We start from the raw sequence: 27,145 nt of genomic DNA, 5'->3' as shown, positions 1-27,145 counted from the left end.
GTACAGTACAAAAGCACAGAATAAATTCTACATTAATAAAAATTGCTCTAATATTAGACGAAGAAGAAACAGAAAATGAAAAAAAAATATATTGCAGAAACAGAAAAAGACGCTTTTAGATGCATAAAATGCTAAAGAAAAGCAATGAAGAAGGAGAATTTGAATTTGCAACTTTATACTCCGAACTTTTAGACAATCACAAAACTTTTTATAAATATTACCGAATGACAATGGACGAATTTAACAACTTATTGGCGCATATTGAGGGACCTCTTCAGAACAAATTACTTCTTTCCGGGAATCCATTGCACCGATGCAAAAACTTGCAGTCTGTTTAAGGTACCTATGTACTGAAACTATTTACGTGCCGTATTTTATCTACATCATATTAAATTTTACTTTTGAATTCAAAGGGTATATCTATAATGATGAATTATTATATTTGGGTTTATTATAGTTTTTAATCAATTCCACAGATTAAAAAAAATACTTTTATTCTTTGACATCACAATAGACTAGTAGAAATAAGTACCGTATCAAAAATTCTCGAGGTATATACCTTTTAAAAGACTAAAAAATATACTAGAATGTTACTTCATCATCATCAATGGCGCTACAACTCTTCGTGAGTCTTTGCCGCGTTCACTATTATTGCCTTCCATGTTTGTCGGTCCTGTGCCAGTAATTCCCATTGTCGCACTCCCATTTTCTCTAGATCTTCTTTGACTGCATCTTTCCACCTTTTTCTAGGCAGCCCTACAGACCTTCTTCCCTCTGGCCTTTCCCAGAACACATTGTTTATAAAGAATGTTACTTACTACGTAGTAACCAAAATAACTATAAGTAACATAATATGTCTCATCATTCAGTATCTGTCGGTGAAACATTTTCATAATATGATGAAGCTACTGATGATGGAGGTATACAGCTATTTGAAGATGCCCGAGATATTGTTGAAGCAGTCGCATATGGATATGGTGAAGATAGTGGTAGCTGATCTTGGTGGTGTGGAAATTGTTGATTGCCTTGGTATAGTGTATTAGGTGGATTGAGGTAATGTGCTGCATACGTTATGGAAAATTGATGAGGAAACTGTTGGCCAATATATTTACTTTCAATATCTGACACAATCATAAAGATTTTATTTTTCGAAGATACTTATCAGCATGTGAAAATTTTTTTACGCTATTTTTAATGCTATCAAAAAAATAATTCAGTTTGCCTTTTTGTTCACTTTGTTTTTTGCCTCTTCTAGTAAATACTTCATAAGAGTACCACTAGCAGTTTGTGGAGTAGAATTGTCTTTAGCTTTTTGTTTCGTTAATTTGATTTTTTTAGGTGTATCGTCTGCGTAGCAGTCAGAGTAACTTTCAGGAACATTAGGATTTTTAGGGTTTTATTCATCCTTATCATCTATTACAACGCTTAAAGTTTCACTTGCAATCGAAGTCAATCGTTGATTATCTTTCATGAGAGGTCTTACCACATTCTAATTGGTTCTCATATTTTCATTTTGACTTTCTATCTGCTGCCTGACCTGTGCTGGTTTTTTTTTGGAGTTCTTGATCTTCCTATATTGACCCCGAATGAATTCCCAGCGTTGTTTACATTGTTTTGCATCTAAAAAATTTTTGGTCAAAAGTGCTACAAATGAACAAAATAAAAATACATTTTTCAGAAAAACTTAAAAACATTTCTTTTTAATCTTTAAAAAATAAACCGACTTAATACCAAGTTACGATTATTTTTATTTACAGGTTTTTAGCAACTGGGGATCCTTTTCATACTGTATATGCCATAGTTTACTTAGTATGCCGTGCAGTAGTAACCAAATTACTACCAATTTACATTCCCACACCTCATAGGGAAGACTGGGAAAATATTGCTAGAAGGTTTTGGACTGGAATTTTCCTAATTGTCTAGGTACTCTATTTGATAGTAAGCACATTGAAATTGTAGCAACCAGGTATAGTGCTACCATTTATTTTAGTTATAAAAAAACCTTTTCCGTTGTTTTACTTGTATTAGTAGATACAAATTATAAATTTATAACGATGGACATAGGACCATATGGGAAAAACAGTGGTGGGGGCATTTTTGCGAATTCCAGACTAGAGAGACAACTCGAAAATGGTTCCTTGGATATTCCTACCAATACAAATTTACCAGAATCAGATATTGTAGCACAGATTTTGGGAGATTCAGCTTTTCCCCTTAAAATCTACCTTTCGAGACCATTTTCTCAGGTTCAATCATTGCATATTATTGAAAAAGGGCTATTTAATTATCGACATTGTCGTGCAAGATGTTTAGTAGAAATTGCTGTTGGCATGTTAGACAACGCTTCCGTATATATTTACGAAAACTTAATTCACAACCTGGTTGCGTAGAAAAAATTATTTTGACTACATGCATTTTACACAATTATCTGTAAAGCAGTAACGTGCAAGAAGAAAAGCTATCAGTGGAATACAATTAATACATATTAAGAAATCTACCTATAAGGAGGTAATGCACAGCAAGAAGCTTTCTTTAATTCGGAATCCGGATATGTGCTTTGGCAATATGAAAAAATATAAATTACAATTGTATTTTTTACAAATTCTGTTTGTTTAATGTATGTATATAGATCAGCACATTTATTTTTAATGACAAATATACTAACCTTGTTGTAATTTCTCACCCATTTCTTTCCACAGCATGTTTTTGCACTGGCTATCATTTGGAAGAGAAATCATAAAGCGCTTCGAGTTCTCGAACACAGTCAATGAGCATTTCATGTTGCTCCGATGAAAAAGTAGGTCTCTGTTAACGCTTCATCCTCTATCGGCACTATGAAACTGATTTCAAACAACCACGATTGCAGATTGCTTGTCGTGACCTGCACGGCACATACTAGGCAAATATTGTGTCGGAAGAACGTCGCATGCAAAGCCCTTCGCTTAACGGTGAATTAAATCCTGTGAAGCGAATAAGATTTTATGCAAAATATATCTTGCCGAGCCGATGCCTTGCCCATGCCGAGCACTTGCCTTGCATGATAGTGAGAATACACCTTAAGACTCTTTGCCTACAATGTGCTTAAAGCCGGGTACACACATGCCAGTAAATTGGGAAAGTAACTGGCATGCCAGTTGCTGGCATAGGCCCGTAACTGGCAAGCACAAAACACATTTGCTAGCAATTTGCATGCCAGTAGCTCCTCTCCTGCCTATAGTGGCAAGGTGAAAAAGCAGGGTAAATTTTTACACATGCCAGTGCCAAACAGTCGAGTGGTTTTACTCTAACACGGGCTATTTTATTTTTATATAGAGATGATTTATAATTCCAAAGATACTCAAATTTCTATATATATATAAAATAAAGTTTTATTTTGAGGTTGCAGTCATTTAATGACTGCAACCTCAAAATAAAACTTTATTTTACATAACGTGTCAGTCAATAATACCTAACTACTTTATATATATATATATATATATATATATATATATATATATATATATATATACATATATATATACAGTATACTCCCTCTATAACGAACACGGTTATTACGAGGTTTCGCTTATAACGAGGTACATTAGATGTCCCGTGAAATTTCTATTGAACTATAACCCTCTATAGCGAGGTAAATTTGCTTATAACGAGAAAAAATAAGATTGAAAAACGTGTTTTTTACGTTTTGGCCCGGCCGTAGCTATAAATAAATACCCTTTTTAACTGCGGGCCGCCCGCAATAAACTTCTTACAATTTATGATTCTTAGTCGGAAATGTAAAATTTATGATTCACAAGTGTCATTGTACGGGGTTGACCATTCACACCTAATAATATGGGTCCTAATAGACAAGATGTGGAAAGTGTTTTAAAGGTTGTCAGAAACTTTATCCAAGGACAAAACGCAAATGAAGAAGCATAAAACTGTTTCACATCTTTAGAAAATATGATAGATAGAATACTGGACAATTTAAAGCAGCCAAAAATGACAAAATAACTTTATACGCTTTATACATATTTAAAGAAAACAGATTTTTTGTTTTAACGTATATCATTGACAGTAAAAGTAAACAACTCTTTTTTGTTTTAATGCGTTTCATTGACAATAAAAGTAAACAACTTTGTTTTAAAAACGCCATTCAAACAATATTTATTAGCATCTTATATTGCTCCGAATGGCTTCACTATAGAAAGTTAATGTTTTAGAAAACTACATATTCATATGTATGCACAGTATTATTGTTGTTGGATATAACGAGATCCGCTTATAACGAGGTAATTAGTCTGCCATTTCAGTTCTCGTTATAGAGGGAGTCTACTGTATATATATATATATATATATATATATATATATATATGTATATATATATATATATATATATATATATATATATATATATATATATATATAACAATAAATTTGATGGTTTTTTTATCACCCCAACGAAACATTTTTTAAATTAGAAAATTAGATGTCATGTTAGAAATAAAGTTTAAAAATAAAACGATTAATTTTTACCACCAACAAAACAAATCTGACCATTCTCTGCTAGCTACTGGCAAGCCCGTAGCAATAGCGCGCGTTCACACATACCAGTGACACTCCCCACGCATGCGCTTTGCATCTTACACCATGCTACTAGCAAGAAGAATCAAATTCTTTGCGATTAGCTAGCATGCCAGTTAACGTACACTTGCCAGTTTGGGGACAGTAGCTGGTGCTTGCTAGGTACTGGTATGCCATTGTGCTAGTAACAGGCATGTGTATCTCTGGCTTAATGTGTCTCCGCGAAAAGTAGAGCATAGAAGTTACCACATTGGCCTCAGATATCACACTGGGCTTCCAACATCACAATAGTCAGTATTCTATAATGTAATATAATCAGTAGTCTGCACCGATATTCATTTTATTCAGAATTTTTTTTTGAGGCTGTATCCAGAGAGACTTTAGGGACTGTCTTCTTCTTCTTGATGTGCCTATCCGTTACGAATGTTGGCGATCATCATGGCAATCTTTATCTTATCTGCAGCAGAGCGGAAAAGCTGCACAGATGTTGTATTGAACCAGATTATGAGGTTCTTTAACCAAGATGTTCTTCTTCTTCCTGGACCACGTTTTCCAAATATTTTTCCTTGCAGGATGGCTTGAAGGAGAGCATATCTGTATTCATTTCGCATAATATGTCCAAAGAACTATAACTTTCGAGATTTGATGGTGGTCAGTACCTCTCGGTTCTTATTCATTCTTGAACACCTCCTCATTTGTGACTCGGTCACATATACAGTAGGGACTGTGTATGGAGGATATTGCTAACACCATACATTTATATTGAACTCATATTTTTAAACTTTGGCAATTATCAAGTTAATTTCCGTATGAAAGCCCTTTTTTTGACTGTCACATTAATTAAATATTTTATTCAAAGATAAAGACTTTTTAACGTAAACATCGTTTTATTTGCAACAAAAATATATGAAACAAATGTACAAAATAATTTACATATATGCGAAATTTGCCCTTATCATATATATACAATTCGTTAACCTATGCTACGACAATCATGTTAGAAATAAAGTCAGTAGTTCAGTAACTGTATCTATGATATCTTAGTTATGTACAGCGTAGTATAAAATTATGAAATTACAACAAAAGTATTTAACTGTTAAATCATTTTAACAAAGGTTCACAAAATTTTTGTTAGCATTATATATTCGTGTTTAGATGACTTAATGTGGCATGGTATAAAGGGTTAAAAAAATATTTTAAATAGTCCATTAAAATTCTACATTAAGCAACATACTAAATATATAACTACTAAACAAACATGGGTTAGATGCAATTTAGCATTAATGACGGATTTTCTTGGAACTTTTTTCATACAGCATATTGACTGCTGTGTCCAAATATATGTATGGAAAAATTGATTATGTAGGTATTTGAAAAATTAGCCAAATATATTTTAGGATCTAAACATTTCCAGCGAAAAAGAGTGACAGATTCGGACAACACGTTTGGCTTGATTTATGAGAAAAGCTTTAAGAAAATTATTATCTGCCTGCTAAATTTTTCCCAAACCAGAACTAAAAACAGAATTATGACATTGGCAAAGAAGCAATTCTACATAGCTATTTCGAAAATCTTTCGTTGGTGCATTATTTAGTGTGTGTTGGACGGTTGCCCAAAGATAAAATTGTCAACTTTTTGAGAGCTCCAAATGTAGGCAAAGATTTATATAGCAAAACGATAGTATATTTTACACTAATTTGCCGAAAACTGGAAGACCTCATATTTTAACACACAACAGTATTAATAGACTGGTGTTCATCTCAACCTCAAGACCGAATTGGTGTTTCTAGTCGAGAGCTCGGTAGCAGTTTTGAACTGTTATATTATATGATATAAGACTGTTCAGCAAATAGTTACCATAAATGGTGTAAAATACAAAAAGGGATAAAGATTTTTTTAAGAATACTTCACAATAGAATTAGGCGCAAATGCGAAGAAGATCTCTTCGAAAAAACCCAATTTAGTTTTAGAAATGCTATGGGAACTAGTAAGGCACCATTTAACCAAAAAACACTCAAGACGCAGCCATATGGAATAAAAATCAAAGAAGAATTACTTAATGTAATTAGTTATGCGGACGAAACAGTAATTCTATCAGAAAACATTAAAGGTTTCCAAATTCTGGTTGATCATATTTACGAAGTAGGAGAAGAAATGCTTCTTCGCCTAATGTAAGAAACCGCACATTTGCCAGGCTATCGCACTGACTCAAAAAGTGCTCTGCTGTTTCTTCCTCTAGGTGATAGAATCTGAATAGATCATCATCTGCCAATACCAACAGGTTTAACTGCATATTCAGCTTACAGTGCCCTGTTTACAGACCTACTACCGCTTTGACTTTTTTCCCTCTTTGCTTATTAGGTCTGCTGTCAATTTTGGCGAATGTTCTATAATAAACTGTTTCGCCTGTCTTTGTCCTGGTGAATTCCTCCACCATTTCAGAGATTTGTTACCATTTGCTACCATGTTGCTACCCATTTTCTTGTAGCTGTTCTTATTACTGCCTTTGCAACGCCGCAGAAGGGTTCCGGTTCAATGAATGGCAAAAATGAGCCTTGTTTGGCCAGTTGATCTGCTTTTTCATTGCCTTTTGATCCTCGTGCCCTGGTACCCAGGCTACCGTAACCTTGCTAGAGTCTCGTAGTTTATCTAGGGTACCGAAACGATCCCATACTAGATTATCCGAAGATAGGAGTTCAACACCATATGTTGACTGAGTTTGGGGAGATGTGGATGCTGAGATTTCTACTCAAAGATATTTATCCAATATGTTTAATTTTACTAATATTTAATCAATTAGAATGATGAAATAATATTTTGGTTTCATCTTGCTTGGCGCCATTATGCCAGGAGGATTTGTGAATGGTTAAATATTTTTAAAATTCCAGATGGGATAGTACCCCCAGACGCCCCTGAAACTCCAAAACGGTCGGGAAGGCCAGAATAAACAATTTCTGAAACGAACTTTCGGAAGAATTCAGGAAGTGAACCTCAATATAATCTTAACAAAAAAAGATGACACAAGATTCGACCTAAATTCTGTTCAGTGATAATCGATCAGTCACAAATCAGTTTTGTAGATAAGTTAGTGTTGTCAAAAACCCAGATGGGATAGTACCCCCTAACGCCCCTAAAACTCCAAAGCGGTTGGGAAGCCAGAAAAATTCACGAAATGAACCTTAACATAGTCTTAAAAAAGGAAGATGACACAAGATTCGACCAAATTGCTGTTCATTGAGGATCGATCAGTCACAAATCAGTTTTGTAGATAAGTTAGTGTTGTCAAAAGCTGAAGTATTAATCAGACATTTAAGTGTCAATAGAATATCCTCATTTTGATAATTAACCTTGTTATTCTTTTAATTCTTTTATTATTTTAGTTTATTTCTTTTAATCAATGAACTCGATTATATTAAACCTCTTCTTTTATTAAAAAAAAAAAAAGAAAAAAAAATACATTTAATGCTTGCCCTTTGGCTAATTGATTAAATTAATCATGTTTTTTGAAGATCTGGTAATGTTCTATCCATTGAGTTAAAGTATAGTTTACAAAAATATCTTAAGGACAAGAACACAAAATATACGTTGGATAATGAACCATATCAATCGTTTTTCTAGCATCATTGAAATATAGTTATTGAGAAACAACTTCAAGCTTCAAAACTCTGCCAAAGCAGTTTTCATTTTATTTTTCAATTGAATCTACTGATCTAATTGAAGTTGATGAACTTGGACGAACTAATTGAACATTTAGTGTTATGCATTACGTAAACGACAAAAAGCATTATTTTAGGTAAACAGATTAGTGCAAACCCTGTAGGTAAAAATATAAATTTTAAATGTACGAAAAAATCATTTGCTAAGCCAAATATTCTAGCTAGTTCATAAGAATAGTTCTTGTTTTAGCATATCATTTCTGTTTCAATAACAAGAAAGCAATATGCGCATTCTTTAAGAATTTTCTTTTACTAACAAAAAAAATCCAGGTAATACAACAGACCCGATATTTTGAAAAAAGAAATACTTGATTTTAAAGCCCTTTAAGTTTAAAGAATGGAAGCTTTATCAAAGTTTGGAAGGATCGATAAATTCGGATCCTTTGACCCCACCAATAGTTAGATTAACCAATAACTCGAACAGTCGATATCTTCTAGCACGATTAAGCAACCAGATATCTTAAAAACCATCAAGCTACATCTTGTTTTTCTACACGACCAACGACCAACCTGCTTCAGTATGTTACGATGGATTTACCAACACAAGTGCTAAACTTATTTTGGTTTTTGAAGGACTTTCCACTAAGACTGAAGATCTACGAAAATCCTTATAGAATTTAACGATGCCTATGGAATTGGTCCAACTAAGGTGGAAGCTAATATAGATGCTTTTAGGTCCTTTCTTCGAAAACAATTATTCACCTGCAAAAATCAATGGAATGTCATCGAAAATACTATTCCGTTGTCTCTCCAAAACGAAATTTTTAAACAATACAACGTGTCTTCTGGGACTAGAAACCTCAAATTATTTTAGTCATGACAACTTCAGCATGTTTGTTGAAAATATACCACAATTGCTAGGTACGATGTTCAGCTCATGGTGGCACCCTAATTCTTCCTACAAATAATGATTTCCGTACGGTAACAAAATATGTTTTCTTGTTGAGTGAAGCCTTCTTGGAGTTTTCCTTAGTTTGTAATATGAATCTTAATCTTAACATTCTTTGCATTTATAGATCATCGGATATGGTCTTCCTTTTAGGGGTTCTAGTACAGATGCACAATCTGATGTTATTTTTAAATTACAAAAACATATGGTATTTTTATCTGTTTGGCTTCAGAAGAACAACACCTTGCAGAAGCTACTTAAAAAATCACGGGATTTTAACGCTTCCCTCTTTATATATTTTACAAACTGTTTGTTTAATTTGTAAACATCCACATGTTTTTCCAGCCAGACATAATCATGATTACTCCACCAGAAATAAAACCTTTGATGTTTATTTATCGATCTCGTCCACTCCAAGTTAGTAAAGAAATCTATATTATATTCTGCAAAACAACTATACAGCCATCTCCCTTTACAACTTAAATAGGCAACATCTTTCCCCAAGTTCCGTAAAATGACAAAAGCCTATCTATCTGAAAAACCGTATTATTCAGTAGAATTTCTTAATGAATAACTAAGAAATTACAGTACCTTTATGTACAAGTAACTAAAGTATTTTTATCTATATTTGGGTATCATAGGCAGTAACCTCAACTTATTAGGTCGTAAGGTTTTATTATGCAATTTGTAATTTATTTAAATTTTGCAATGGATTGTTTATTTTGTTTTCTTTTATTTTGTGATATTGACCATTTATGTAATTTCACTTTTTGTAAGCTTTGTCCATAAAATTGTACAATTTTCAATGAAAATAAAGCATATTTTTAATTCTAATTCTAAATAAAGAAATAAAAAATTGCTTGAAGCTGAATTCGATTCTACAAATAATTATTACAACTATTTTTAAAAGTTTGCATGTGAACTGCGCCAAAATTGATTGTCTACAACTCTAACGACCAGGATAAAAAATTTGTTTATTTACATTTTAAAACTTTCTGAATTGAGCGACACTTTTGTGTTAAATGTTAACCTTTTATGAGCGTATATATGTGTTGGTACCATCTATTGAAAACGTTTGAAATTTCAAGTACCAGTCAATTGAAAAAGTTTGGGTTTTACATTATCACTTGTTTTATGTGCCCAATAACACAGTGACAAGAACGGTGGCGGTGGTTACAGACAAAATTTAAGCCAGGCTTCTAAGCGAAAAAAGTTGGTATGTCATGTAAGAATAAGCATACTATGTAAGCTTATGACTCAAAGGTCACTTAGTCCATTGTACAATTATGACAAGGCTGCATTTTAAATAGAATCAAGATACTCTTCACTTCAAAATTATCGCAAGACTTACATTTTCATATTTTGATTATTTATTACAAGAAAGTATTTTTGTCAGTTCTGAATTGTTGCTACTTTAATATACTGTATGTCAATTATCTAACAGAAAAACAATTACTCATATTCATGTCATTTCATGTTGCCACTGAAAAATCCTAAGTATAATATCTAATAATCCAGTCAATCCTTTTACTAAGACTTGAAAAATTAAGGATATCATCAAAGAAGCAAGTGTCAAACATTGCTAGAACCACAACAAAACACAATACTCAAATGACATTGGCCAGTAGATTTAAGGGAAGACTTAATCAGTACTCATACGGGTCGTTATCATACGAGGTGTAAGAAAAGCTTTAGACAAGCGTAATCGTTAATCATGAGGAGGGTGTTAGAGCTAACATTAAATAAAATTTGTAATGTCTGAGAAGCGTAGGAGATGCGTCATGAGTCAGTACCCCGCAGTTCTCAAGCTTAACGATTACCTTTCTCTGAGGCTTGTTATATGAATAACAACCCGTATGCAGACTAACTAAGCAGGACTTTTCATTAGATATCTAACTTATCACGCATATATTTTTCACTTTTATTTTTTTTACCTAATTGCTTATTTTTGCTGAATTCTGCAACTTTATATTTGAATAGGAATATAGTTCATTAAAACTTACACTACTCATTAAGTAATGTATCCATTGTAATTTCAACTATAGTCGTAAACAAAAAAATTTAACTAGGAAAAGGTTTATACTGTAGGCATGGTTTATAGACATGGGTATTATGAACAGATTCTTTGTATTCTTTTTAGTCTTACGATTATTGTGCGAATATTATGCAGTGAAAAATAAATTTATCTTTCTAATGGCAAAAGTGAATATAAAACATCCTCCGAGACCTAGAGGTCACATTCAAACCCAAAAGTGAACGTATGCACGTGTGCATCTCAAATTTAAACTAAATCATTTTCCATTTTCACCATTTTGAAAGCTTTTAGATGATCATTCGTATTTAAATACATACATACATATATATATATATATATATATATATATATATATATATATATATATATACAGTTTATTAGGGTTGCAGTGAGAAAATTGGCCGGCATGTTAATGAAACACTCTTTTGACTTTTTGTCTAGCTTTCGGAATGGTTTTATTCCTTTTTCAAGACATAGGTAGTCGTTGAGATTATTTATAAAAGCATTGACACTCAACATTAATAACACACATATAAAATATAAAATAATGGACAAAATACATTCTAAAATTTTGGTAAAGATAGATAGATTAGAAGTAAATAGATTTTGGTAGAGAACAGAAAAAAAACCCTATAGGGTTTTTTCTTTCTTTTCTTTATGTGTCAGAGTTAAAACACACCAGTAAAAGATGCCATAAACTAAGTTTTACTATCTTTACCAAAATTTTAAAAATTTTATAATGTATTTTGTCCATTATTTTATATGTGTGTTATTAATGTTGACTGTCAATGCTTTTATAAATAATCTCAACGACTATGTCTTGAAAAAGAAATAAAACCATTCCGAAAACCATTTCATTATTTTATATGTGTGTTATTAATGTTGAGTGTCAATGCTTTTATAAATAATCTCAACGACTACGTCTTGAAAAAGGAATAAAACCATTCCGAAAGCTAGACAAAAAGTCAAAAGAGTGTTTCATTAACATCCCGGCCAATTTTCTGACTGCAACCCTAATAAACTGTGTTGTTTGTTTATATCGACAGTCACTAATATCCAGTATTTCTTATATATATATATATATATATATATATATATATATATATATATATATATATATATATATATATATATATATATGAGCAAATTATGAATGCAGTTTTTTAATCATGCTTGAAGGAAATACGCCTTAAATAGGGAGCATAGATGTGATGAAAACCTTACAGCAAAGCATTTCCATTAGATTCCTTCAAACAATGAATATTATTTACACAATTAATTAAAACAGTCCATCTAATCTAATTAAAACAACCCACCCTGCATTCTTCTGTTCAAGTCTATCAAAATTGTTCTATTAAAACGAATTGAATAATGTCCCCTGTAGACACTAACTAAAATATTAATTAATTTCATGGACGTTTTAAAACCAATTGGTATACAATCTACAGGAATTTCTTCCTTGCAATTTTCAACTCAGCACAAGGCCTATTTACTCTTACAACAATTATAAGCAAATACAATGCTCAAAATAATTAAATATGCAGTAAAATGATGGACCTTAAAATCGTTCGGCATACAAAACTTTGTAGAATATACAGTAAACGCCAAGTGTGATGAACCGGCTAAGCGAATGACGTATTTTCGCATCAAGCCACCGCACAGTGTGACGAATTGCTGAAAACGAGGCCAAAAGTCTAAATGTGTATCAATGACTTACTCACAATCAATTATTCTACCACTAACGACCGGTTTCTCATACTCTAATTTGCTATGCATCTTCAGGTCAACGGTACATGGTAAACTAAATGCTGAAAATATAATAACCCGTATTGGGTGTTGTCTGGTACAGAATATACGGCAATTATACCAATATTATATGTGTGTGATTATTAAATGACTTTAAAATTGATTAAACAAAACAAAATAAAATTTAAGTGAAAACACAATCTAGTAAAATTGAAATTAAATAAATAAATATTACTTAAATTCCGATACAAGGATTATTATTACATGTTTGAGAAAACATAGTTAAAAACTGTTATGGTAAACTGGTGATAAGTGAACATCGTCTTTACTGCAACTATTAACGAATATTGGAAAAGTTGTTGAGGGGAAAAGATATTAACAACTAGACTAGGAATGTAGGTATTGTGTAAATTGTTTGTTGAAAATTAAATGTGATGTGTTATTTAAAAGTTATTGTCTCAATGTTTCTTACAACTTCGATCAATATAGAGTGCTTAACACGATCAAATGCGTTTTGGAAGTCAATAAAACAACAGTACATGTCTACAGATATATCACGACATCGTTGAGCAGGTACGTTCATCCCAAACAAATGCCTCTCTCGTTCCAAACCCGAAACCAAACTATGTGTCACTTGATACGGCCATGTATTACCTTTAGACAAATTTAAAAAAAAATGGCTTAACAAATTGATGGTTCTATAATCAGCACAGGTTTTGATGTTGTCTTCTTAGGTAGAGCTATGAACAATAATAATATCTAGTATAAATGGTATTGAAAAACGAAGTTATGGCCTCTAAAACACTGCTATCATTTATAAGTTTGTATATTTCACTTGGAATTTCATCAGGACCTGTCGCCTGACTAACAAAAATATGTAGTGTTAGACTTACTCTGAAACTTGAAAATGAATCGGCCATCTGTTTCTACGACTGGAATTCAATAGTGCCAATCCACCCGTAGACAACTTAATAGTTGAAAATCTCTTCCGGGACTTTCGACCACGCTTTCAACATTTCGTCCCACTGTGCGGCGGTGAAATGATCGGAAACTGGGCATTAATTCAGTGGCGTATCAGCGAAGAGTAAGTTAGTGCTTAAGTCTTAGTGTTATCGACTATTCAGACAGACTTGCGCCAGTTACGATCTACTAAACCAATGCCCTTTTAAAATTTGTGGGAAGAAACTTCATTACAATGGCGCTAGCTATATATCGTAAAGCATGTAACGAATGTATTATATGGTACATCACTCGATCGATGAAAATGATCAGAACAGCAGATATTGAAAGAACTATTAACCACATAAAAGATATCAATAATTATCTACATAATAATAATTTCGAGCACTGTTCATTCATGGGCCATTTCCTAACTAGTCAAGCACGTATTAACTTCTGTATTGAAATCACAAAACACCAAATTAATTTATAAAGTGTGTGTTACAAAACATAACAAATATATATTTATGTATTGGCAGTATAGGTGTTGTTTACGGGGGATCATCAAAATGTTGAGAAAAACTGAAGGTATAGTGATTACTAAAGATAATTTGTATTATACTACTTTCGATTCCAAGACATATGCCGACAAAATAATAGGGAGTTAGGGATTTTTACAAATACTAAATATTCCCTTGTTTTTCTGTACCTTGTCTTGAAATTAAATATACTGTAGGTTTAAGAATAAATAAATGTTCATTATGATGCAAATTTGAAGCATATTACTTAAGTGTGGCTTCTAGTTTCACGGATTAGTAAGCATTTTTTTAAAGCAATCTTCCAATATATTCTGTGGTAATTTTTTATAACTTTGATATTTGTTTCCACGCCTTTTTGACTATATTTGTGTTCTCGCTAGTCAATGTTTACAAGGTCCAATAACTGATGTAATTACTCTTTTATACTCATTACTGGTGTGTGTACTGTTGTTATCACTACTAATTATATTTTTAATATGGTTAAAATATTATTTATCTGTGGCATCTTGGGCATGGCTATAAGTTTTCTATTTTTATTTTATATTTGTTTTCAGTTTTTTTTTCGGATTGTTGATTACTATTACGATAATTCATATGCATAAAATAATAAATACATCAAAAATGTCTAAGGAACACAAAGTTTTTTTCCCATATAAACATCAGTTTTGATTGGATTTTAAAAAGTGACATATCGTTATAATGCCTAATTAGTCAGCATAAAATTCAGCTTAATTTTAGTGTACTATGATTTCTCATCATCATATAACGGGGGTCCTACGGCGATTGCCGCTTCTCGCATTTCAGCCTCCATCTTTTCCTATCTCTCCAATCTCCCTCTTCTAAGCCTCTAGATTGCATTGTTTTTGTAATTTCTCTTCTCCAGGAATTTGGTGGTCTTCCCCTTTTCCTTCTTTCTGGCGGAACATACATTAAGGCTTTCTTTGGCCACCGCTCCTCCTCCATTCTCATCACGTGACCATACCACTGTAATTGCCTTCCTTGTATTCTATCTGAAAGAGTATCTCTAATTCCTCTACGGTTTCGTATTTCCTCATTCCTGATTCTCTCCATTCTCGATACTCGACATGACCTTCTAAGATAATCCATTTCCACAACGTCTACTTTATCTCGTTCTACATATGTGGTAATTGGTTCTACAATTGCTCTGTATACGCGAAGTTTGGTATGCTTCTTTATTTTATTAGACCACAGTAATGAATTCAGTATTCGTATGCATTTTTTCCCTTGGATTATTCGGTTTTGTACATATATCTTAACTCTGCCATCTGCTGATATGATGCTTCCTAGATATTTATACTGGTTGCAGCCTTTTATGACTGCGTTTTCAAGCCTCAGATCTGTAGTATTTCCTCCAATTTTTAAATATTCTGTTTTGCTTATGTTTACAGTAAGCCCCCATTTGGCATATTCCTCAAATAACTTTCGATTCATATAATTTATATCTTCCTCATCGGTTGCAACCACCACCTGATCATCTGCAAACAACAATGTATACAGAGTTTCTTGTCCCACTTCGATGCCCATAAATCTACATTTATTTCTCCAATTCCTCAATGCTTCTTGGACGTATATTTTAAAGAGTGTCGGTGACAAACAGCATCCTTGCTTTAGGCCTTTAGTGACTTTAAATTCATTTGAAGTTCTGGTTCCAATTTTTACACAACTAACTGCATTTTCGTACAATTTATATATCGCTCGGATATACGTCGAATCCAGTCCGGACCTTTCGAGGACCTGAAACATTTTCTTTAACGGGACACTATCATATGCTTTCTCAAGGTCTATAAATACCAAATGGGTCTCTTTACTTCTTTCGACACGCTTTTCAATTATTTGTAGTAGGATAAATATATTATCAAGGCAGGATCTCCCGGTACGAAAGCCGCTTTGTTCTTCAATATCTTGTATCTGTCTTTCAACCCTCTTCTTTAATATTCTGCCGTACAACCGGCCCACAGAGCTCGTCACACTAATACCTCTATAATTGGAACAGTCTCTTTTATTCCCTCTCTTATATATGGAGCTTATATAAGATTTATTCCAATCTTTAGGAATTTCCTGGTCTCCACACATACATTTATTGAAAAGGTCTACTATTAATTCTAAAAGTGCAGTATTTAACCAGCTCTATGGGAATGTCTCCAGGCCTTGCGGCTTTTCCGTTTTTAACCTCTTTTAAGGTTTCTGTCAATTCAGATAATGTTATTATAGGGATTTCCTGTCTTTCGTCTCTGTTGTCTATTAATTCCCTTATCTTTTCCCATCTGTACTCAACTCTATCCTCTTTCAGCAGTTTCGTATAATATTCTTCCCATTCATTTAACTTTATAAGAGAAATGTTGTCTTCATTTTTCTCATTTTTCCTAAACTGCTTTAATGTTTTCCAAGCTTGTGCCACTTATGATTTCTTTATGATGAAATAATTAAACAATAGTTAAAAAGTCCATTAATTCAATGGAAATTCTTAACATAACAAACAATCAATATAAAACATTCAACAGCATTAATTACGGCATAAAACCTCTTTGGCATGCTTAACATTAAATTATCAATTTCGTTTTAAGGCAAGATGATCCATTCCTGTTTAAGAAGATTTTAAAAACCTTGTCTAGTATAAACGTTGTGAAGAATTGGAGCAATCTGTCTCTGAAGCATATCTTATACATGCTCGATGGGATTAAGATCTGGCGATTGTGCTGGCCACAGTAAAAGTGAAATATCCTCATGATGAAACCAATCTATTACTATTGCTGCAGTATTTGGCCTTGTATTATCCTTAATGTAACAAATCAGGACCTGCAGCAGTGGCAAATGGAACGACAACAGGTTCTTAAATACGATCAATATATTGAGATCGATTTAAAGTGCCTTCCACAAAAACGGGAACAGTTCGATGATGAAAAATTATTCCAGCCAAGGAGTAGTTTCACGTTGACGACCTCCAAGTCTTTCAGTGACATTACCAAATTAGTATTCTGCAAATATATCTTCTCTGACAACTTCTCTATTTGTCTTTACCCTCAATTCAACTCTCGTGTTATTTTGATCGCTCGAAAAATAACTCCATGAAATGAGTAACTACGCTATCTATGTATACAGTTTTATTTGCCAATGTAACTGTCTATACATTAGCTAGGGTAACAATGCAATATTTCACAGATGCTGGTATTCAGGTACTAGCCTGACCTCCTAAAAGTCCAGAATTTAACCCAATTTAAGCATTTGTGGGACAACTTGGGATGAGTAGTTAGTAAAATTATGGCGAGTTTGAAACTATGGTAGCGTTACAACAGGCGCTGGCAAACTTGTGATACATACATTTTGATATTAGTAGTTATTATCAAAATTTTTAAGAAGAAACAAATAAGCTATATCCTTTTTATAATACAATCCTTTTAATATATGCAGGCTTATAATTCTGCCCTCTGGCTAGACTAGACAGATATTATGAAATTTTATCGTTTTTGGCTATACTTTTCTAAAATCCAAGAGCTTGTCTAGTAATGTTATTTGTATTGAACTACAGATGCGTTTTTAAAGAGTAATTTATGATAGATCTTACATGTTTGATAATTAAAATTACATTAATGTTTAAAATCAATAAAAATTTTATGTTTAAATAAATCCGGTGTTAAAATCAACAAGGAAAAACAAATTCTTTTAATAAAATAATTTACAAAAACGTATCAATCACCCAACATATTGGGCGATTCATTTTCAGAACATATAACTGAACTGAAAATATAAGCACATTTTGTGATCCATCCCGGTACACATAAGCTCTAGCTAATACCCTGTCTATTTCAAGCACTTTTACCAATAACCTGTTTTTAATCAGTCACAAAAAACGACCGTTAGCTAACAATCTCTGAACTAAAGAAACGCGCAGAACTGAAAAATCTCGGCCTAATATTTAATAATGGCCCAGAAGGCCCCATAACAAGGCCTAGGGCTGAGAATCTCGTCACCTTCTGCCTTCAAGGCTATAAACATTGACGCAACAGTCAGAGGTGCCAGTTGCTAGAGCTACTTTGTGGGGGTGGTAGTTGAGGCACGTCACGGGTCCAATCTTGTGGCTCATAAATCCCTCGTAGACCCTGATAGTGTTAAGAGGTGTACCTTTAAGTGTGTAGATGCTGATGAATTGGTTCATAGAACCGCTAAAATTAAAGATTTCATAATTAGCAAATGATTCTGCTTTTAAAAAACAGATACATTGTTTTAAGATTAATAATAAATGTATATTAACGTCAAAAATTAATGTCAAGGACAAATGATATGCAATACAGCTAACTAGCATTTCAGACCTTAAAGAAATATTTAATACTTCCTCCCAAACTTTAATGAAAGTTTGGTACGAGAGTTATATATTTGAATTGCATTTATTTGAATCTTTTTGAAGAAAATTATAAATAATTTCAAAATTTCACCTTGTATTATTCATAATATTCATAATAGATCCTACATAGTTCGTTGAGATCAGGTTGTTAAGGAGCTAATAAAATATAAAAATATCCAGGGTATTTTATTAATATATATATATATATATATATATATATATATATATATATATATATATACCGATTCGGCAAATTTTCAACTACCGTATACGTTATTCAGTATGTGGAACAAAGATAACACTTAATTGTTTGAATACGAGTGAGACACAATCCACGCACTTGGAGTAGCGAGTTTAATTTTTAAACAGTGTTGCGAAATTTCTGTAACATAACTCCTTCTAAAACATTAGTCTGATACATGAGTGTAACATAATGTTTAAATCCACTACAGTTCATTGTAGAATGAAAATTAATATTGCCCCAACAAACCTTACATGAAGTAATCATGTAAGTATTATTTTTTAAACGATTATATCATTACTTCATTAATTAACAAAGAATACTGAATTGAGAAATTGAGATGCGACAACAGCGTGAGCTAAATAAATAACACACTTCAGTAGACAGACAAATAATATAAACCATTTGCCCTCTCCACGACTTCCCCTCAAAAGAATAGGCGGTCCTTATCTGTACAGCAGGTTTAAGGTCAATAAGGTAAGGTCTATTTCTTTGATTTTTAGCTGTCGTGGTAAAAGGTTGACAAATAATTAACATGCCAAGCGTATACAGTAGAAACTCGATAAGTTAAATTACAAGGGAAAAACCAAATATTTCAAGTTATAGAGGTTTTAAGTTATCAAGGGTCTATGTTGTGATGGATTAATATAGGTCAGAAGTTCATTAAAATATAGGCATTTATTATACACTACATTACTACATACACTACATTCATTTATTATATTCGTTACAAAAAGTTAAAGCAATAATTAAAGGTATAGTCTACTAAAAAAGTCTGTGATTTTCTTTTGTTTTAAACAATTCATAGATTCTAAATCGATTTGATTTTCAATAACATAGAGAAGAAAATACGTTATCTTTTATGTTTCTACACTGCTCTATAAATGATCGTACAGTCGTTATAGCACTCTTGCTTCGTTGATTGATATGCTCTTAGATGAAGTTTGTGGGTCGTCATTAAATTCATCGTCTTTATAACTTTAAATACAGTACATGTTGTTATTCCATTATTCAGGATCATTATTATCTTCCTCTTCAAAATGATTTCTTGAGGTTCTGAAGAAAAACCACAGGTTCTAAAGCAGTTTTTCACTGTGAGGAGTGTTACGTTTTGCCATGTTTTGTCCACCATCCTCATTACTTGAAGAACATTGATAGAAGAAATCGTATTTTGCTCCATATCAGCTATCATTCTTCTAACAACTTCTTTTCTGTATAATGTTTTAAAATTTTTAATGATACCCTGATCCAAAGGTTGAAGTTGTGATGTTGTGTTTGGTGGAAGAAATTGTACTTTGATTGCCTTTAATGGTGGTATGTCCCCGTGTGCTGTTCAGTTGTCGATGAACAGAACATTTTTTCTATTTCAAGTTGCCCTTTGCTAATCTATATTAATCAGCCATTTTTTTAAAAGTTCTGCTGTCATCCATGCTTTTTTATTGTCTTCATAATCCATGGGTAGTGATTTTAAACCTGCAAAACACCGACGTTTTTTTGACTTACCTATATAATTAAAGGTTTGAGTTTTTCTGTGCCCGTAGAATTTGCACAAAGCAGAATCGTAAGTCGTTCCTTGCTGTGTTTTTCTCCATGACATTTTTTATTTTTGAATGTTAATGTTTTTTCGGGAAGACATTTAAAAAACAGACCAGTTTCATCAGCATTAAAAACATCATTGGGATCATAATTATTCACTAAATTATGCAAGTCAGATTTCCATTCTTGGCAGACTGATTTGCTTACGCTCGTACTTTCGCCGCACATTTTTTTAAGGCTAAATCATTCGTTTATTGAAATTCTCTAATCAGCCATTGCTGGCTTTAAAATTATCGATTTTTAGTGAATTAGTGAACTCTACAGCTTTTTCTTTCACTATGGGTCCACTGACACTGATGTTTTTGTTTCGATACTGTTTTAACCAAGTAAACAAACACTGTTCCAAATTAGGGAATTCGGCAATTTTTGTCTCCTGATTCTTGTTTTTTCAATAGTTCGGTTTCTTTTTTTATGATGATTGATAATGTACTCTCATGTATTCTAAACAGAGCCGCAACTTCTTTTCTTTTGAATCCATTTTTCACTGCTTCTATAGCTTTTAATTTATCAGCATATGTTAGCGTTGTTAATTTTCTTTTTGGACTCATTTTAAGCAAGGTATCACGCAGTACCTAAATCGATGTTTCTAGAACAGTGATCAAAACTTATGATACAGTAAGCTGTTCAGCTGTCATTGGTAAACAATTTTATGTTATAGAGATTGTGAAAACATTTTTTTAAGTTACTGAGGGCCAATATTGATATTATTTATTTAAGTTATCGAGATTGTGTATTTTAAGTTGTAGAGGTTTTGGGCTCCGATGGGAAGGGAACATATAATTTTTTGAAGTTATAGAGGTTTTTAAGTTATTGAGCTTTGACCTATCGAGGTTCTACTGTATTTTCAAAAAGAAAAGATTCTAATGGTGTAATGGTATTATGGGAACCATTCTATTATAGAAATAATACAGTTATTTATTGCTGCTTTTTAAAAACAATAACTTTTAAAAAAATGTTTTCCGATGAATCTTCATTCACAATCCATAAACGTCATAATCCATCTGTCGTCCGCTATTGGTCTAGGGAAAAGAAACATTTGAGTATTGCTGTGAAAACACAATTCGCAAAGAAATTAAATGTGTGGACTGGCATTTATAACGATAATATAATTGGTCCATTTTTTATTACGGGAAATCTGAATGGACGAAAGTATCTAGATTTATTACGCAATTAGATTATTCCAGCAGTTCGAAACCTTGCGGTCAACTTCGATGATGTTTGGTTTCAACAGGATGGTTGCCCAGCACATAATGCAATCGAAGTTACAAATTATTTGAAACAAACATTTCCTAGACGAATAATTTCTACACGAGGAACAATAAAATGGCCCCCTAGATCACCAGATTTAGCACCTTAGGAATGCTAAAATCAAAATTATATCGGCATGAATTCGAACGAGCCACCAATTTAGCAGAATTGTAAGAAAAAATTGTTCAACTTTGTAGTCGAGTACAACCAAATCAGCTAAATGCAATGAGACTTGCTTTAATTGATAGATTCGGATTTTGTTTAGCTTAAAATGGTGGTTTATTTGAACATTTAATTGGTTAGAGATTTTTTAAAAATGCCTTTAATTTTAATTATTTAGAATAATTTTTTGATTGGTTTTTTTCTTATAAAAATAATATTTATATTTAGTTAATGTTTGTTCAGTTAATTATTGTTTTATTTCCTAGCTACCACAGCTAAAAATCTACAAAAATTACATTTAAAACTCGAATACCTATAAGTGTTTTAGTTTTTCTTAAAGATTTACCGACGGAAAGTTGGCGACGAAATAATTTTATGCAAAGAACTGCACCCCATCAATGTCCGATAATTACTGTCGGTCATCGGTGTATTTTTATGCCGCTTCGCACTGTAAAAGAAGGCGTTGCTTAAAATTTTAAACTTTTCAGGGGAATAATGCTTTGTTGCCACACATAAATTACTTAAATCACTGTTCTTTGCTAACTAATAAAGTAATTGATAAAATCGATTAGAAAATAACAATTACGTGGCTACTTTATTTGATTTTTTTTGGGACAATATTAATTTTTATTCTACAATGAACTGTAGTGGATTTAAATATTATTTTAGACTCATGTATCGGACTAAAATTTTAGAAGGAAAGATGTAACAGAAATAATAGCAACACTGTTTAAAAGTCATACCTACTCCATCGAGATGGTGACTGCCTCTCACTTCTATTCAAACAATTAAGTGTTATCTTTGTTCCACATACTGAATAACGTATACGGTAGTTGAAAATTTGCCGAATCTGTATATATATATATATATATATATATATATATATATATATATATATATATATATATATATATATATATATATATATATATATATATATATGGACTACGCTAGACTTGCGCGAATCACCCTGTACATTTCAATTTATTTTTAAAAAGCGCACATTTGAATTTAAAAGATGACAGGGCCCAGCGTTTTGTATAGTTTTCTAAAATAAGGAAACAAGCAATTTTATTCTATAAATGATTTCCACACTGTCTAATGCTAAGCTTATGATGCTGATACTAATGGCGGAAAATGAAGATGAAATGCACAGACTAATTAAAGAGTTTATACTGAACATGATAATTTGTACTGAAAAAACTATAACGATAGTGATGTCAGCGAAGCTAAGAAGATGTAAATTGGTTGTTGGTAACAAAGCGATATAACACATATTGTGAGTGAAATATTTTGGAATCAAATTATCGAGTCACGGAAAACTTGAAGAAGAATACGCTACAGGTGAATAAGACAAACAAAGTAGAGGTAGTACAGAGTAGAGGAACTAGAACAATAAAGAATATGTCAAAGTTTTGTGATCATTGCAAATATAAACATTCCAACTGAAGCCATATTTAGTCCATTTTCTGTGAGATTTTATTTATTATGCGTTAAAGAATTAAATTTTCTCATATATATTTTTAAATCATATCTGTAACATTATAAAATTACTAAATTTGTAAATTGTCTTGTCTTGTAAATGGCACAGAAAATAGACTTCTTGTTAGAGCGGGTAGTATGGGCGCACTGGTTAGGAAAAGTATTCTCATTTCATATTTTTACACAATCTTACTTAAAATAGTAACCTACAGCAAAAGTACAGGATGCCAAGAAAAAATAATGGTCAAAAATTGTTTAAACAATTTATTTTGTCCTTAACAAGTTTTTTAGGTTAACTGGCTCATTCTGAACAAAAAAGAGCCGTAGTAGCTTTTCTCTAAAATGCATTGTTTTCGAGTTATAAACAATTTAAGGTCTAAAAAAGTGCGACAATGCTTATTTTCAAGGATCGACAACTCAGTGAAAAATTAATATGTATAAGTTTAACAATCGTCAAATTAAACCTAAAACTCCATTTTACAAGATCTCGAATAGTATTTATCATTGCAATCGATTGTTTTTAAATTGTTAATTTCGCCTCTCGCCGAGTTCTGCAACCGCTATATATGCATATAATCAGGAGCATATATACTAGGTGGGTGGCTCTCGTCGAAAAAGGTCGATTACATATTCACAAGTTGAAATTTGTTTTAATCGATAGATTATGATGCCAATACGCAATGTTTAAAAGTTTACCGAAAGTTATCAAGGGGAACCTATTTATTTATAACAATTTTTGAGTATTGTTATATATTTATAAAAAATTGCCTTTTTCGCTTCGAATCTACTTTATCCGATGGATTATTTTAAGACAAAAGTTATTTTTGTGATTTTTTGTAAAATGCTTACTTTAGGCTTAAAATGGAAATAAACAATTAAAAATGCTGAAAAAAGTATGAGCTGAAAGATTAAGTCAAGTAGTTTTAAAATGCCCAATTCCATTTTGATTTTATATTGCAAACGTCGGTTTAATAAATCCATAAACAAATTGATATCCCGTTGCATTTCGGAATATACAGACTTGACGAACGTCTGAACTTTAACGTTCGAAACACATTGAGTATTTCTTACCCACAAGCTGAATTGTGTTTTAATCGAAACAATATGATGCTACAACATTACAGTAAAAATTTAACCCAAAATTACAACGGACACCTGCATATTTATAACAAAAAAAAAAATAAAAAAAATTCTAATTTATTTGAAAAAAAAAAAATTCTTTCGTTTAACCCTTGTGTTATATAATTATTTATTTAAACTAAAAAAAGTCGTAAAAGTTTTTTGGTGGGAGGCAAAAGTAAATAGATTTATTTATGTTATAACATTAAAACAATATTCTAGATAATAAAATCAGATTAAACATTTTTAGATTTTAATCATAATAGAAATTTGAAATATTTAATAATTATGACAATTTTCTATAAGATATAAATATGCAGGTTCCCGTGGTAAACTTTGGGTAAACTTTTTACTGTAATGTAGCATCATATTCTTTTAATTAAAATCAGATTCAGCTTGTGGGTAAGAAATATTCAATGTATTTCGAGCGTTAAAGTTCGGACATTCGTCAAGTCCTATTAACCCATTAACGCCTACAGGTCCCATATGGGGACACAAAACCGCCCTCTATTTATGTGCGTGTACTAACTGACAAATTTAATTTGAAAGCCACTGACTGAGAACTAATCGTTCAAAATGCTCATCGGATGCGCCTGACAAGATCAGTTGCTTGTTGTACTCACGAGTGAGAGGTTGTGCTATTTTTTATTGGACAGATTATTTTCGACGACGAAAATATGGACATCCCGTTACGGTAAGTTAAATTATGTGGATCTTATTTATTTTATTGTATATCTAGGCGATCGATTTTATTTAAAAAACATATTTTCGCAATACTGTTTGTTGATTTTCTAAATATATGGTTCTAGTTTTTCATAATTTCGTCGTAAACGTCACTGTCACCATATGGGACCAGTAGGCGTACTACGGACAATATGTATTAGCCTATAGTTTTATACGATAATTTTAGTTTCAGAGGAATAACTCTTCAAAAAGCGTTAGATATCGCCTACGAATCTGACAACGAAGTCACTGATATATACATACAGCCACCTGACTGTCAGGATCTGACCGATGAGGATTCAGGGGATGAAGATGAGGGTGGAACTGTTGAAAATTTGAGTAGTCGTCAACTGTTAGCTCCAGCTGAAGTTGTATTTTCAAATGGTACGAGAGTGGAGGACACATCTGAAGATTTAGCAAATGAGCAATTACCTACTGTGGTACAAAGTGACGCTAAAGCAAATTCAGGACTGACGATAGTAACTAAATCAGAGAAAAGTGAATTCATTGAGGCGGATCTTGTTTATCCTAATTATCCCTTTCCAACACCGAATTACTCGTCATATCAAAGTTTGAGTTCAGTTCAATTATTTGAGTTGTTTTTTACAAAAGAACTTATTCAAGAGATAATAAAGGAAACAAGAAATTATTCACTTCTCAAAAATCTACCGATCTAAATTTGTCTGTAGAAGAGATAAAAGTTTTCATCGCGCTATTCTAATTGTAAGTGGTTACAATGTATTGCCAACAAAACGAACCTATTGGGAAAACTCGAAACACATGAAAAACGTTCTAGTTGCAGAATCTATGAGACGCGACCGATTTTTCAAATTTGCCGATGTTTGCATTTTGCTAGTAACGAAAGTATTGACTACAATGACAAAATGTATAAATTACGTCCCATAGTCGATCACTTAAAACAAAAGTTTCTAGAGCATTTTATACCCATGAGTCCATGATAAAATACTATGGAAGGCATGGATGTAAACAGTTTAAACGCGGAAAACCTATAAGGTTCGGGTATAAAGTATGGTATTTGAACACCAATAGTGGATACCTGATAAATTTCGAAATTTATCAAGGAAAAAGTATTATAAAGAAACAAGGTTATGATGCTATATTCGGAAAACCTGCTGCTCCACTTATACACATGATTGAAAATTTAGGAGCCAAAAAAGATCTCCGCTATAACTTCTTTATAGACAACTTATTCACTGGTGCTAACCTCCTTTGTACTTTGAAAGCAAATGGGTATGGAGCAACTGGAACAATTAGGGATGACCTAATTCAAAAAGAAGTTCCTATACCGCCTAAAAAGATTATGGCCAAAGAAGCTCGAGGCACCTACACTTCAACTCTTGAAACGAACGATGGTATTCTTTATGTAAGGTGGATGGACAATAATGTGGTAACAGTGGCCAGTACGTGTTTTGGGGTTACTCCAGTGAAATCTGTAGACAGATTTTCAAGGAAAGATAAAAGAAACGTACCTATACCACGTCCGGATGTAATTTCCAAATACAATAAAAACATGGGAGGCACCGATCTGATGGATGCAAATGTATCTTGGTATGTAAAGTATATTGATTATAATTATATAATAACATACATTGTTTTAGTTATCGTATTAGTGTAAGATCAAAAAAGTGGTACTGGTCGATATTCACATATCTTATTGATGTATCTATACAAAATGCTTGGATTCTCTACCGCAAAAGTGGCAGAAATATCAGCCAGTTGGAGTTTAGGCGAAGTATTGCTCAGGTAATGTTATAATTTACTACATA

General features: G+C 32.3%; 1 protein-coding gene across 1 annotated transcript in view; it reads right to left on the bottom strand.

The window, feature by feature from the left end:
- Positions 1-18,087: 18,087 nt before the first annotated feature.
- Positions 18,088-27,145, bottom strand: part of raptor (regulatory associated protein of MTOR complex 1) — a 63,777-nt gene continuing 54,719 nt past the window's right edge. The window contains exon 20 of the mRNA XM_072526718.1: positions 18,088-18,608. Within this exon, the coding sequence (XP_072382819.1) occupies positions 18,413-18,608 (196 nt within the window). The 3' untranslated portion in view covers positions 18,088-18,412. The remainder of the gene's footprint in view (positions 18,609-27,145) is intronic.

The sequence above is a fragment of the Diabrotica undecimpunctata genome, chromosome 3, assembly GCF_040954645.1.
Source record: "Diabrotica undecimpunctata isolate CICGRU chromosome 3, icDiaUnde3, whole genome shotgun sequence".
Lineage (NCBI taxonomy): Eukaryota > Metazoa > Arthropoda > Insecta > Coleoptera > Chrysomelidae > Diabrotica > Diabrotica undecimpunctata.
Note: the sequence above shows the minus strand (reverse complement) of the source record. Positions and strands in the feature narration are given on the sequence as shown.